The 13,008-nt window shown below is 39.5% G+C and overlaps 1 protein-coding gene across 4 annotated transcripts in view; it reads right to left on the bottom strand.

Moving 5' to 3' along the window:
- Positions 1-13,008, bottom strand: part of lrmda (leucine rich melanocyte differentiation associated) — a 219,314-nt gene that overhangs the window by 22,261 nt on the left and 184,045 nt on the right. For all 4 annotated transcript variants that reach the window (XM_044137359.1, XM_044137361.1, XM_044137358.1 and 1 more), the window contains exon 7: positions 1,365-1,449. In XM_044137359.1, coding sequence (XP_043993294.1) covers positions 1,365-1,449 — 85 coding nt within the window. The remainder of the gene's footprint in view (positions 1-1,364; positions 1,450-13,008) is intronic.

The following is a 13,008-nucleotide window of genomic DNA, read 5'->3' as shown; positions in this document are numbered from 1 at the left end:
GGTGTTTTGTGTTTTCACACAACAAATTGGTTTTGTGATCCTCATAGGCTTGGTGTTTCATGTGTTTTAACCAAACATGATTAAATGCAGTCCAGACTCATTAAAAAATGAGTTAGCTTGTTAACGTTAGCATCTAACTGTAACCTAGTCACAGGATTCTCACAATGATTAGATCGTTTCACAATTTTTTATTTTACTTCTCACTCAAGCAGATATTAGGGTGGTAATCCACAGTAATCTGTGGATTGCTGGTTCGAGATCCCACTCTGTCCACCTCTGTTGTGTTTATGGACAAGACAATTCATGTTGTCATTGATGAATTGTCTGGTGGTGGTGGTGGTCAGGAGGCCCTGTGGTGCAGGTGTATGGGAGACTTACATCTGTCAGACTGCTGCAGGCTACAGTCCACTAGGTCGCTACCATCAGAATGTGAATCTGTGAATAAGTTAATTTAGTGTGAAGCGCTTTGGGGTCCTCTGCACTTGATAAAACACTATGCAAGTACAGAATATTTATCAATTATTTTAGAACCAAGAGAAAAGAAAACTTCAAAGAACCTTATTTATGTTAGGTATTGTAACTCCATATTCCCATAACCCCCCAAAATTTGACTTACAGGCAGGAAATGATTTTAATTTGCTATGAAAACAAATTAAGTGCATAGAAACTGCAATATAATCATACAAAAGTCTTTCTACATAATATTAACTGGAATGCAAAACAAATGTTTAGATGAATACAAAGTGGAAAACTGACATGGTTTTCAGAATGGCATGTAGAAAATCCTGTCTGCTTTTGATTAATCTTACATAAGAGAAATGCATTATCAATTGGAATGAATAACCAATGTTTTTATTTGTATTCTTTCTTACCTTAAATATGCTTTAAGCTCAAAAGATGACCTTCATGACTGATTTACAACATTTTGTCTTTTTAATGAATATGAGTGCACTGTCTGATGTTGAGAGGTTGCTATATAATTACAATAACTGACTACACTCAGTCAAGGTGAGGCCTAATCAATGTGTACGTCTACAGATCAAGGATGCTTCATCTTGTGGTAGAGGTCTGTGCACCAACACTCAGATTTATTCCCACTATCAACACATCACACAGACGATGAGATCAATAAGAATAGATAACATAACTTCAGCACATGGTCAAGTTCAGCAGATTCCCACCCTCTTCAGCTGGTAGGGGTATGCCCCACATTTACATAATCCAAGAGCTTTGGCTCTCAATGACGAAATTAATTTATGGTGTTTTGTGGTTTGCCTTGTTTAATTTGATATGAGAACAGACATCCTGACTAAAAAGTAAAAAAAAAAAAAAGAAAAGAAAATAGGCTGATCGATTTGTCTTACCTTTGTGGTTTCTGGCATCTCTGGATCCTTGAGGCAGAGGTGTGTAGGACAATGGGCGATTCTCTAATCCTGCCTCGTTAGGCATCTTGGAGAGACAAGAAAGAGAAGAGTAGCAAATACTTAGAGCAAATAAGTATTAATGTAGCCAGAGTCTGGATATCACGAGTTTGGGCATGTTTGAACGACTGTAGATGATTTAAGAAACATATGAATCGAGCCTTCATCGAAAGCTTAGACATAGTCTTCTAAAAACTCCTGCTCTTTTTGAAACTCTGCCTTCAGTAAGTCATCACAACAGTGCTCCTCTATTAACCCTTTAACATTATTTTTACCAGCAATTCACGGAGAAGTAGTTGGTATAATGAGCGCAGTTCCACCAGGGATTTGCTAATTGCTGCTGGCTAGTCTGAAAGAAGTGAGTGGGTGAGTTTGAAGGGAAGACAGAAGGTTAGAAACTGCAGCTCCGAGGAGGAGCTTGGTCCACCCAGTTTTTTGCACAGTTGAATGGCTGCTATAGGAGATTAAAGAATTTCTCAAACATGCATGAAAAAGTCAAAGCAGCACTCCAGGTATGTTTGTGATGAGAAACATGATGTAAAACTCAAAAAAGCTGGTTTTACATAACACTGCCTCTTTAAATTGTTATATATCACGCCTATTAGTAGACACTATATGAACCAAGGCTTTTGATTTATAATACTTTGTAATCTTAGTGTTGGTTTTACTGCAGTTGTCTTTTTTTGCACTTAATTTAGTGCTCTTATGAATGTAAGGTGCTTACTGTTTGTTACATGTATGAAAAGCAGTAAAGTTGCATCTAAATTGAAGTTCAAAATCCTCAAGAAATTAGAACACATATATTTTAGTGGGAAAATCTGACTGGCTTAAAGGCACAAAATAAAAACCTTAAAGCGCTGTTTCTTGTTTATGTAAGTCGAAAGAGCTTTGGGATTTCAGAAAACAAATTTGAACACAAAGTCCGAGAACTTCAACACTTTGCTTATTGAGGAGGATTTACATTGGTCCACAATTAAATGTCAGACAATCATGTATATGAACTCCTGAATGAACATTTAAGCACCTAAACAATTCAGATTTTTTATTTTTTTTATGTAAATGAAAAAATTTATGGTCTTCCACGATGCTCGTGTTGATAGTGTTTGCTTTGTTTTTCTTTGGTACACTTTCAAGGACCAAAACATCTTCCTTCTTCCCCTTAGCCTTTTAGCCCGTGGAGCAGGCAGTTTATCGTGACACAGTGATATCTGATGCCTTTGCAAAAATACTTTCCTTTCCTGCAGGAAGGAATTCACAAGGCCTTTAATCATAGCAGGAGACTTAAATGACAAATACCTATTAGAAACTGTTTGGAGCTGCATTTTTCCCCCACCTCCTTTATTATTGTTCCCATACATGCCCATGCATAACCTTGAAAAATGGAACGGTCGGTGCTGCTAAATGGAACCATATTCTTCATGGTCAAAAAGAGTGCTGTAAATTGAAAACAATCACATAATGTGCTTTCAGATAGCATCTCTGATAAGCATTAAGGTTTGGCCAGCATGTGCCTTGTATTACACCGCGAAGAAAAATGGCAACATGCCTTATTTGAGGCCTTCCTGCATATCTGCAGGAGTGTTTGAAAGAAACAGTCTGGAATAGGAATATTGTTTTGACAGCAGACCCACGACTCTCAGCCTCTGGAGTGGCTAAAACTTGATAAGTTACAGCAAAAGCTCGCTCACTGCTTGCGAGATGTACTTGTGTGGAATGAGTAACACAAACAGTAAAACAACCCAAAACGACAACATACAGTGCTAAATAAGAACTGCCACCTCTGATTTGAGAAAAACGGGCAGTGTCGGTTTAATTCAGCATTACAGCAGCACCTGCACAATAGAGACTGGGGTAAGCTTCATCCTTCTGCAGACAATCAGCATGATTCATGAGCTTTGTAAAATAACAAACTTTCCAACTTGTGCTTTCTGACATTTGGCTGCGAGCATATAATTCCTTTTGGCAGTCACAACAAACGCTAAGTGTTTATGTCAATTATGATGAGTTGAAATGAGTAATTCAGGCACTAAGATGGAAATCGTGAGCCTTGTCTTTCCCATCTACCTCCACGCATCTCTGAACCACAGAGTTGAGCCTCTGCTTGTCTGATTTCCTGATCTGCTTGAAAGATCACAAGACATGGCTTCTCCAGGCCTGCTTGGTCCTCAAAGGGACCTCCTAATCCTGCTGCTTGGCCACAAATAATCATCCTAAGTACCACATTATTAGCATGAGGCACTTAGGATGAGCCACCAGCTCAAAACTGTCGAACGACAGCTCGAATGAAATCCAGTTTTGTTCGGGTTAACGAAACTGGACAACTGGAATAAGATGAATATTATATAAAACTTATTACAACTGATTTTAGGCCATTCGGGTCCAGAATAATTTTTGCCCCTGTGATATTTTTCAGCTCCTATAACATTGAGTTTATTAATGTTGAACTAAATTAACTGAACTGTTTGTATCAAGATGCTATTTGCTGTGGATAGGTGCTATATAAGTAAAATGAGTTGTAGCTCCAGTTGTATCTTGTTCAGCTGGAAGTTGAACCTCCACCTCTGCCTCCATTCTTCTGGATTTACTCCGTCTTCCCATCAGCTTAAGCTGTCCTAGCCTTGCTGATGAAAACCATTCCCATAGCATAATGCTGCCACCTCCATGTGAACATGATGATGTGCTGCTCTGTGAAACCCAAGTAAAGAAATTGTTTCTGTTCCATAAAGTACTTTGTACAGCAAAAATGCCTTTCTGTTCTGGAGCGATAAAATACCTGAGTTTAATTACTGTCTTTAATGTTTGATAACTTTTTGGCATCTTTAGAGAATCTGTATTCAGCAATTTTAAACTCTTGACACAAATAATTATTGGATTTAAGTTGGACTTTGGGTGAATATTAATTTGATCTAAACCATCACACTGAGCTGTGCGCTGCATGATTAGGGTCGGGGTACTGCTAGAAGGTAAACTTTGGCTCGAGCCTCAATGTCTTTTACAGAGCTTAACAGGCTTTCCCCTGATTGCCCACCTTATGAAAATGGAAAAATGGAAAACTGTGGATTTTTTTTTTTTTTTTTTTACAATGTAATATATTTCTTTGTTTTGGTGCGCAAAATTAAATCCAAATAAAATTGATTCAAGTATGTAGATGTAACATGACAAAATGTGGAAATCTTCTGGGTGTATTAACCCTTGCAAAAGGCACTATATGCACCATGTTTCCCTCGTCTTATCTGTTATCAGTCCTTTAGTTGTGCCAACTCTGAACAGAGGGAGGTGCTGCTGTGTCGTCTATTTAAGACTCTCCCCGAGTCCTCTTCTCCTCGTTCAGTCTCTGCTGTCCAGATTAGTCTGCTCATCAAGCTGAGCATTGTTTTAATTTGCTGGGCCTGGGGCATATGCTGAGTGTTCACATCATTATTGTCTCCGTGCAATGTGAGTTATCACCACAGCTTATGATAATGTGGCACAAATTTACAGGCTGGGGAGCACCATGGATTCTGAGATAATAAAGACTGGACAGGGGAACGGAAGGAGGGAGCGAGAGAAATGAGGAAAGTGTGTGAGGAAGAGACACAGAAAAAGGTGGCAGGAAAAGAGAGAGGGAAACACAGAGAGAGAGGGAGAAGCTCTGTTGGATGTCATTATGAAAGATGATTCCCATACTGGATAATACATCACACCAGTCCTGTCTGTCTTCTGTTTTTTTCACTGTTGTTATGTGAATAAATGCTGATAAACCCGGAGGCAATAGTGATTATTAGTTCCAACATATCACCATGAGAGCGGAAAGCAGGAAGAGAATGACAGGGGAGGAGTAGAGACAAGCAGATCACAAAGAGAAAGCCTACCACCTCCAAGCTGGTGGCTCGAAACTGTAAGTTAAGAAAAACTGATAGATGTGAAGTTATTCTCCCCCCACCCCGCAAAAAAAAAAAAGAAAAAGTTAGCAGTAAATTAAAAATCATGATTGGAGTTGTACAACCATACGGCATGTTAGCTTCAAATAAATTAGTAATATTTGTCTAGAGCCTTTATGAAGTTGACTGTCACTGGAAAAGCACATAAAGTATAAAATTTACATCACATTTAACTCTCTTTTCCCTTTTTAGGAATACCCGGCTCTGAAGTCCCCCCCCACCCCCCCTCACCCTGACCGGCTCATCCTGACACAGCTGGTTCCTGCCTTGCCTCACCTCTTCTCTCTCCTTTAAGACTGACCAGCAATACAATCTAATTACAGCCGAGCTACAGAGGGAGACCAGTGTAAACACCAGGCCTTTTTATCTTCTTATACATCTGGACAAGTAGACAAAGTGCTAAAAGGAAATAAATGTGGCCTGACAGCCACATCAAAGAGTTCAGCCAGAGGCTTACTGCTACTTAGGGCACAGGAATGTTGTTGCTAAGCATCAACCCGCAACCTATCAGGGTGCAAAGAGGGCCCTGTCCTGCCGAAGAGAGGGAAAAGAGCAGAAGAGGGGAGAAATGACGAAAAGAAAGAGGGAGGGGGAGCAAAAAAGACGAGGGGGAGGAGTAAGGGGCTGACATTGAGGGGAGGCTAGGGACTCAAGGAGATTTTTGTAGCTTAAAGCAATTGTTGGAAGAAACAAGCCTTCTGTTTTGTTTTCTCTTGACACCATTTCTGCTTTTTGTGCTTGCAAAAGACATGTAGAAAAATGTCTTTTGATATGTTTTCTCTTTGGGTCTATATCAAAATATTTCTTTTGTGTCTGTGCATGGAACTTTTTTCACATCTTGTCTCTATAAACTGGTGCTCCTTTCTGATCATGTTAGAGATCAGAGGAGACACCACTTGTGAACTTATATGAGTCAACATTTAATGCGAGCATGACATGTTCACTCCTCAGCTAAAAGGGATTTTTATATGATGCATGTCTTGTAGTTCAAAAGCAAGAGTTACAGACAACAAAACAATGCAAAAATAAAGAATGAAACTAAATAAGTTTGGGGGAATCACAAAAACATGCAGTGGCAATGAAAGGCCAGAAAGTGCTCATATTCATTGAGAAAAACATACAAATAAGATCCAGCAAAGTAAAATACTCCTGGAGGCAGTTGTTTGCACTGGGTATTGCCCCCCCTAATAATGTTAGTAGTAAAAACAATTCAACTAGGTTTTTACATCCACTTCAAAATATTTTATGCAAGCAAGAGACATTCACTCCTCTGCCAAAGCTGATTGTTTTGTTTTTATGATGCCTGTTTGTACTTCTAGATAACTATGTAAAAACAAAGAATAATAATAAGAAGCACAAGCCTGGGGGTGCTATGAAACATGCAATGAGAATAATGACATGCAAACACTTCAATAATAAAAAAAAATATATATATATAAAACATGACTTAATAATGTTGATAGTAGTTAAGTATTCAAGAAGGCAATTAGTTTCCTGTGATTTTATTTAGGGTTAAATAAAGCATGGTGGTGGCACCATCATGCCATGGGGATACTGGAAAGATAACCACAGGAAAGATGGCCTACGCAAATACATGCCACACCTTTCAGATTTAATTGCAAATGTAATTATAGATAGATATATCCTTTTCACTTCATAATTAAGTTCTGCTTTATGTTGGCCTATTGCAAAGACTTTAACAATAATTTGAAAAAAGAGTGCTGTAATAATGTTTTCAATGCAACAAAATCTGAAGAGTGAAATTAGCATTAGCACTTTTTCAATATTTCTGGTATTTTACAAGCACAAAAACATATTTGTTAGGAACAATTATCCAAATGTATAATTTATTTGCTGGAATTACAACTAAAACTGTTTAAAGAACCATGCTCCTAAAATAATATTTTTACTGCTTTTATTTAACTTTACATATATAGTTAATGATTGTGCCTTCAGGGTGTAAGAAGAGGCTAATGAGCTTTAAACTGCTGTAGTGCACATGGAAAGTAATAATTCTGTTTTCTTTGGGAACAGCAGAAGGAAAAAAACATTTGATGTAACGGTGCCTGCACTTATGAGAGCAACAACAGTCGGCTTTACTTTCTCTCTCTCTTTTTTTTTTAACTTTTCACTTGCCAGGAAGGCTGCCAAGCTTGTGTTTAATGATTAACCAGTTCTACTCCAATGAGCATGCTCTGAGTAAATGTATCATGTGATCAGTGATCACAAGAGCAACTGTTCTGATGTTTCGCTCCAGGCACAGGGGAGCATGAAGTGAACCAGCAACAGCGGAACCTGGAGTTCTGTGTAAGGCAAAGGTTGAGCACTGCTGGACGTTAATTGCCCACAGTGGTGACTCATACCTGGAATAGGACTATATGTTTTTAGGTTGAAATTTAAAAAGTCATTTGACCTTTCCTGACAGTGTCCAGGAAGTGTAAGTGATTTAGGCCTGTATTACAAGTATACTATACAATTAGCTGGAAGGCATATTGCTTATTTTGGCAAAGTTTGACCTTTTTGTTTTTGTAAGGGTTCTTGAAACAAAATAAAAAATAAAAAAAAGACTTTTGTCTTCCTTTTTTCACTTTTGCATGAGACTCAGCTGATTTCTTCATTCCTCACCAAATCCCAAAAAATATGTAAAAACAAAAAACAATAAAGCATAAGACAGTAAAAGGTGAATGTTCCATGCTACCCATGAGAAAAATAATATTTTTGTTACAGTTTTACCTTATTTCACTGCAGAGAAAAGTATTTTCACCTTCCCCTGTGTGATGCAAACAACACACATGGAAAAAAAAAAGTACAGCAACTCAGGAGTGTGACATATAAGGCTTTCTGTTACGATTAGGGGCTGTAGCTAACGTCAGGGCTGTTTTCTGGAGTGTAGGATGTTAAATAATTGAAGACTATGGAAGCGGGCCTGTCACGCCGGCTTGTCTAGAATGTTTCCTATGCAATTAGACGCCAAGAGACATTTGAAGAGGCCCCACAAAAAGAGGCACAAAAAAGTGACATGTGAACTTAAAGGAAATTAGCTCTTCACACAAGTGAAATGTGAAGGTTACTTAGCAATGCTTAACTCAGACTGCGGCTGTGTGAAGTGTGTGTTTGACTCAGCCCAGCTACCAAGACTGCGATTTTCTTTACTTTGAGCCAGCTTCAGTCAGTAAGATCACAGAGGGAATGAAAACTAATTTTGACTCAAGGCACACGGAGAGAAGAAGAGGAAGAGAAAAAAAAACAAAAAACGAGGAGACGTGTCGAAATAATGAGATCTCTTGATGTTTTTCTGGGAAGATATGGGATTATGCAGACAGATGCGCAACTCACATCTTCACCCAAGGACACAGACACACAAGCACCCGTTCAACGTTTAACTGCAACTTCAAAACACACAAAATTTGCATGCATGCACATTAGGAAGCCCGCACACATCTCCTCAGATGCAAGAAACAGTGAAGCATGTGTACTTAAATGTTCACCTGACTTTATAAAAAATAAATAAATGAAAAATAAATAAAAGCGGTTAGTTGATTGGTACAGATGGGGAGTTGTATTATGCAAATATGGGTTAGACTTTGTTAATTACATTGAAAAACTCTGACCGTATGTCCTAAGTCAACAGTTTGTTGTAATTTTTAAGCACTTCTTTTTTCTTGTGTCCTTTTTTCTATTTTCATATCAATTAGTTCTCATATGAGCTCATGCTAAAAAGAACAAAGCACAATTAATCAAAGAGATTTAAAGCAGTGTGAAAAATAAAACAGAGGAATAGAAGAAGTTCAATATAAAGTACATAATCCTAAAATCATTTTATCATTTTAACTGTTTGAGGCAGAGAGCTGTGCAGCAGTTGAGTGATTCTGCTCCTGATGATATAAACAGTTTTCCCAACAGCTGCAGTTGAAAAAGTTTATCGGAGTCAGACAATGTTCAGGCATTTCAAATTGCATTTTGTCAAATATCATCAACAAAATCATCAAGAATAAATGTACATCAAATATACAAAAAATTTACTTCAAATATCAATTCCCCAGTTACTTTTAATCAAAGGCAACTTTAAACAGGTCAGTTCCAGCATATATGCTTATTAAATGATACTTGAACTTAAAACTGAGTTTAATGTTCCTGCTCTACTTTTTTTAATTAATACCTGCTGAGTTTAATAATTTTTATTTCAAATTTCAGAATGCTGATGTCCAGGTACTAAAAGTGACAGTAAGCTGGTAGAACGATCAAATCAGGCTCTTTAAAATCTACTCTGGCATCTATTTTTTGAGATATGGTTGTAAGATTCTTCAAATATTATTATATAAATTATTTTACAGTAACTCCCACATTCTAAAATTAAACTCTCTTTTCTGTGTTTTAACATATAACACAAACGGGTTTAAACGAATTTGGCCTGTCCATTTCTGCTCCTCCACTGACTTACTGCAAATTCTTGAGCTCCTGCACTATTACCATAAAGTCTAAAAAAGTGGCACAAATGATAATGTATTGCCCTAAACAAAGTAAAAGATGAACAGTGAAGTCTTTTATAGCCACAGTCGATCTGAAGAAGTCCAATTAAGACTTCATTTAGGTACAGGTCTGGATTATTTGGAGACTTAAGGGGTTTAAGGTTAAAAATGAAAATCAAGCTAACATTAGACGTAAACTATGTAGCAATTTTGTTATTGAATTAGGATGGTAAAGTGATGTTTCACAGTGATTGATCTCTTATATTTTTTGATGTCAGTCTTCATCCATTCCACATTTTGAGGACAGTATAGTATGAGTGTTGTTCTTTTTTTGTGATGCAGGACACATTTCAGACTAATAAACAGATATTCATCTGCGTTGGAAAATATTACACCTGTAAATAAAGAACATTAGTATGCTCCCCATCCATCTCTGCTTGCCTCCGATCCCTGACAACCTTTCAAAGAACTTTCTCACATCCGCTTCTCTGAGTTCTTCGCAGCAGTGATAACGCTGTCATCTTCCACACCTATCATAAGTCACAGGCAAACGACCCAGATCGTCTTTCGTCAGACAGAAGCCTCCGCGGGCCTTTAAGCTGTATCATTACACCGTGTCATCTTTATGGCAAGGAGCACAGCCCGGCTCTCTAATTACACTCGGCTTACTCCATTTACCCAGACAAGGATGGAACAGCAGGCAAACAAAGCATTAAAAATGAAGTGCTCTTTTTTTTTTTTTTGCTCTACGGACGCCTGTGTTGTTCTGCTGGTGGCCGTTGTCATCCTCTGGATGTTGTTGTTGTTTCTGCAGAAGCTGTGGAGGAGCGATAGCAGAGGGCACAAGCCACCGTGTGCCTTCCTCTCCTCCCCTTTTTGACTTTCCCACATCCTCCTCCTCCTCTACTCCTCAACCCTTCCGTCAAAAGGACTTATGAAGGTGAGTGGCTGTGTGACAGGCCGGGAATAAAAGAGACAAACCAGGGATAAAAATTAAATAAAAAGTAGCTGTCTTAAACAGTAATTGCACTCCTTTGCTGAGCATGCTTTCAGATATATAAACCTGATTTACTGTCGCTGTTGCTGCCACAAATCAGACGGCCCTCTGAGAAACACTCATGCTATGAAATTGTTTAATCTCATCAAGTTCTGCTTTCGCAGCAGGCCATAAATCACGTAGTCTTTGTTATCATAGACCTCCATGAGCGCCTGTGAGGCAGGCAATGGATCGTGGGTATATATAATCTTGACTGCGCAAACAGCGGGGCCTGTGCAGCCTGAAATACTTTCATATTAGCCGCGGTGCAGCTGGTGGAACACAAGCGCCCTGATGGATATCTCATTTCCTGCGCTCTGCATCTATTCCCAGCAAATTATTACTGCATAAATTTCTTGTCAACAGAAACGGCCAATTAATTAAGTTAAAATGCACTCATGATCACGTCTACGCACTGCACAGGAGAGGCGAGGTGATTTTTCACCGCAGCAAATTTACCACAGGGGTCACTGCAACATACGGCTTTAAACTTCGTCATAAAGTCGCAGACGAGCTAGTATCTACACGGGAGCTGCGGTCTGGACTGAAGCCTGTGACATATTTGCATAAACTATTTCTATGTGGAAATGCTGGAGGACGACAGCCGGGGGCAAGGGAATGAAGTTTACAACTACAGAAACAAAATGTCCGCCAACCTCTGCCTCTGCAGTGTTTTATCAAAGACGACCACAGAGGATAGGATAGAGATCATGGAAGCACCTTTGCCATTTAAGATACAAACTACATGTTTAAGAGAGCTCGCGATCTGAATGAATTATTCATTATGTACTGGGCGGTGGGGGGAGTTTGCGGGGGTGGGAGGTTGGCGGTTGTTTATTCAGCTTGGGCCGTTTATCAGACAGTGAGGATCCCACGGCGGGGATGAGCTCGGAGATTTATCTGTGCTCGGGCTCCAGAGCAGATAAATCAAGGGGTGTAATCATGCTCTGAGTGGCCCAGCTGTGACCTCATGGTGAACTAATGACACAGGGATATCTAAGCCCCTTTTCCTGTTTCTGGGTTAGGCCCTCAGGTTAGCCCCCCTCCTGTCAAACACAAAGCTAAAGAAAGACAAGGGGGGGAAACTTGAGGTCCTTCGTGTCTCTTTGTCCTGTTTATGAAATGTAGGCGAGGACGATTGTTCACCTTCCGCTAAAAATAACAGTCATGTAAAGGCGTGAGGGCAGAATCTGCTGTACAACAATGTTTGCTCAAACAATAGCAGCCGCTATCGATTGCAGGTATGTACATACAAGCCACTATTCACAAGACACAACTGCTTGGCTGAGGAAGTCTCTTGTTCCCTCCTAGACCAAAAGCTTTCTCCTGGACTGAGCGCGCTCTGATTTATCACGTCTTCTGCTAGCAGCCTGTCCGCTGATTAAGCCAGTGGAACTTTGTTTCACTCTCCTCTCTCTTTAATCTGTCTCTCAGTGAGATAAATTAGCCGGTGCCGTGCCAGGTCCCCCCCAAACCCTCCTCCCTCCTCCCTCTCTTTCTCCCCCTTCTGCTTTTCTCTCTGTTTATCTTTTCTGTCTGTCACATGTTGAGAAGAGAACAGACACATGTGCTCCTATGCTGCGGCGTCGGAAGATAGGGCTGGGCGACGTCCCCGGTCAGATTTAGACAAGAGCATCCGTGAGTGAGGACAAGAGGAACAAGTGTGTTTTTCCTGTCTTTTCTCTCCTTGAGAACATTCTGTCAAACAGTACCGTTCTCCTTGGCCACTTTTAAGCTCTTTGTTGAAAACTAATAAATCACCATGTATTTATGATCTGTTATCCTGATTCTTAGCGTTTAATGGCGGCGTTTAATGTTGGTGAATTAAGGCAGGATTTTATTCACCAGGCTGTGGGCCAAATAGAGGCCTGTGTGCCTGTGAATGTTTTCCCTTCTCCACTCTCGCCTAGGTGGTAAATCATACTCATTGTCAGGCTGTGCTAAGTTAGTGTACGTCATTGGGGAGAGCAGGAAGCACTGGGCATAATTCTGTCCGTCAGTTTAATTTATTGTATTGGTAGCTTTGTAATCTCCGCCCCATAAATTGTGGGCTCTGACACACAGGAATGTGGTCTTAAAGGAAACGTTCATCAGGACTTTGGACAGGAATGGACTTTCTTTCTCCTTGATTTTTTTCACTGCAACCTTCGAGTCTTGAGCTT

The sequence above is a fragment of the Gambusia affinis genome, linkage group LG13 (genome assembly GCF_019740435.1).
Source record: "Gambusia affinis linkage group LG13, SWU_Gaff_1.0, whole genome shotgun sequence".
Classification (NCBI taxonomy): Eukaryota; Metazoa; Chordata; class Actinopteri; order Cyprinodontiformes; family Poeciliidae; genus Gambusia; species Gambusia affinis.
Note: the sequence above shows the minus strand (reverse complement) of the source record. Positions and strands in the feature narration are given on the sequence as shown.